This window comes from Cystoisospora suis, assembly GCF_002600585.1.
Source record: "Cystoisospora suis strain Wien I chromosome Unknown contig_1969, whole genome shotgun sequence".
NCBI classification, from domain to species: Eukaryota; Apicomplexa; class Conoidasida; order Eucoccidiorida; family Sarcocystidae; genus Cystoisospora; species Cystoisospora suis.
This window is the reverse complement of record NW_027154768.1, coordinates 1-474: the sequence shown is the minus strand read 5'-3', so window position 1 is coordinate 474 and position 474 is coordinate 1. Positions and strand designations below refer to the sequence as shown.

The window sequence follows — 474 nt, the reverse complement described above, 5'->3', positions numbered from 1 at the left end:
ACCGTGCTGGATAGTATCTTGCGTTGGGAGGGGAGGATCAACTCGCCACACGGGAGCACTAACTTCAAACGGCACTCCTTCGTGTTTTTTCCTTTTCAGAAAACTCGTCTCTCGACAGACTCCAGATCCGTCTTCATTGCGTCACTTTCGCTTACGCAGTAAAGACATGCAGTCTTCCAGCAGCTGTTTCTTCAATCAATCGACACAGCTGTTTACAGATCGCCTGGCTACAGCTAGCGCCCGCACTTCTGGCGTTAACTCTGAACTGCAAGCAGCCTCCTGCCTCCTGGGATGCCAAGTTGCCGTCGTGGTTTTCCACTTTTTGAGAACCGGACTGCGCTCCTTCGTTGCTGGTTCCTCCCGTGCACTGGCACGCGACAAACGCAATCACTATCTGACTTCCATCGAGTTCAGTTAGACTGGCTGTGCCCATCGATGCGTCTGGGTCATACAGACGCCCGATAAAAAGACACT

At 52.3% G+C, this 474-nt stretch overlaps 1 protein-coding gene across 1 annotated transcript in view; it reads right to left on the bottom strand.

The window, feature by feature from the left end:
• CSUI_004278 (adaptin n terminal region domain-containing protein) overlaps positions 1–463 on the bottom strand; it is a 1,087-nt gene extending 624 nt beyond the window's left edge. The window contains exon 1 of the mRNA XM_068064471.1: positions 1–463. This exon is cut by the window's left edge and continues 624 nt beyond it. Within this exon, the coding sequence (XP_067923550.1) occupies positions 152–433 (282 nt within the window). The 5' untranslated portion in view covers positions 434–463 and the 3' untranslated portion in view covers positions 1–151.
• Between the last annotated feature and the right edge of the window lie 11 nt (positions 464–474).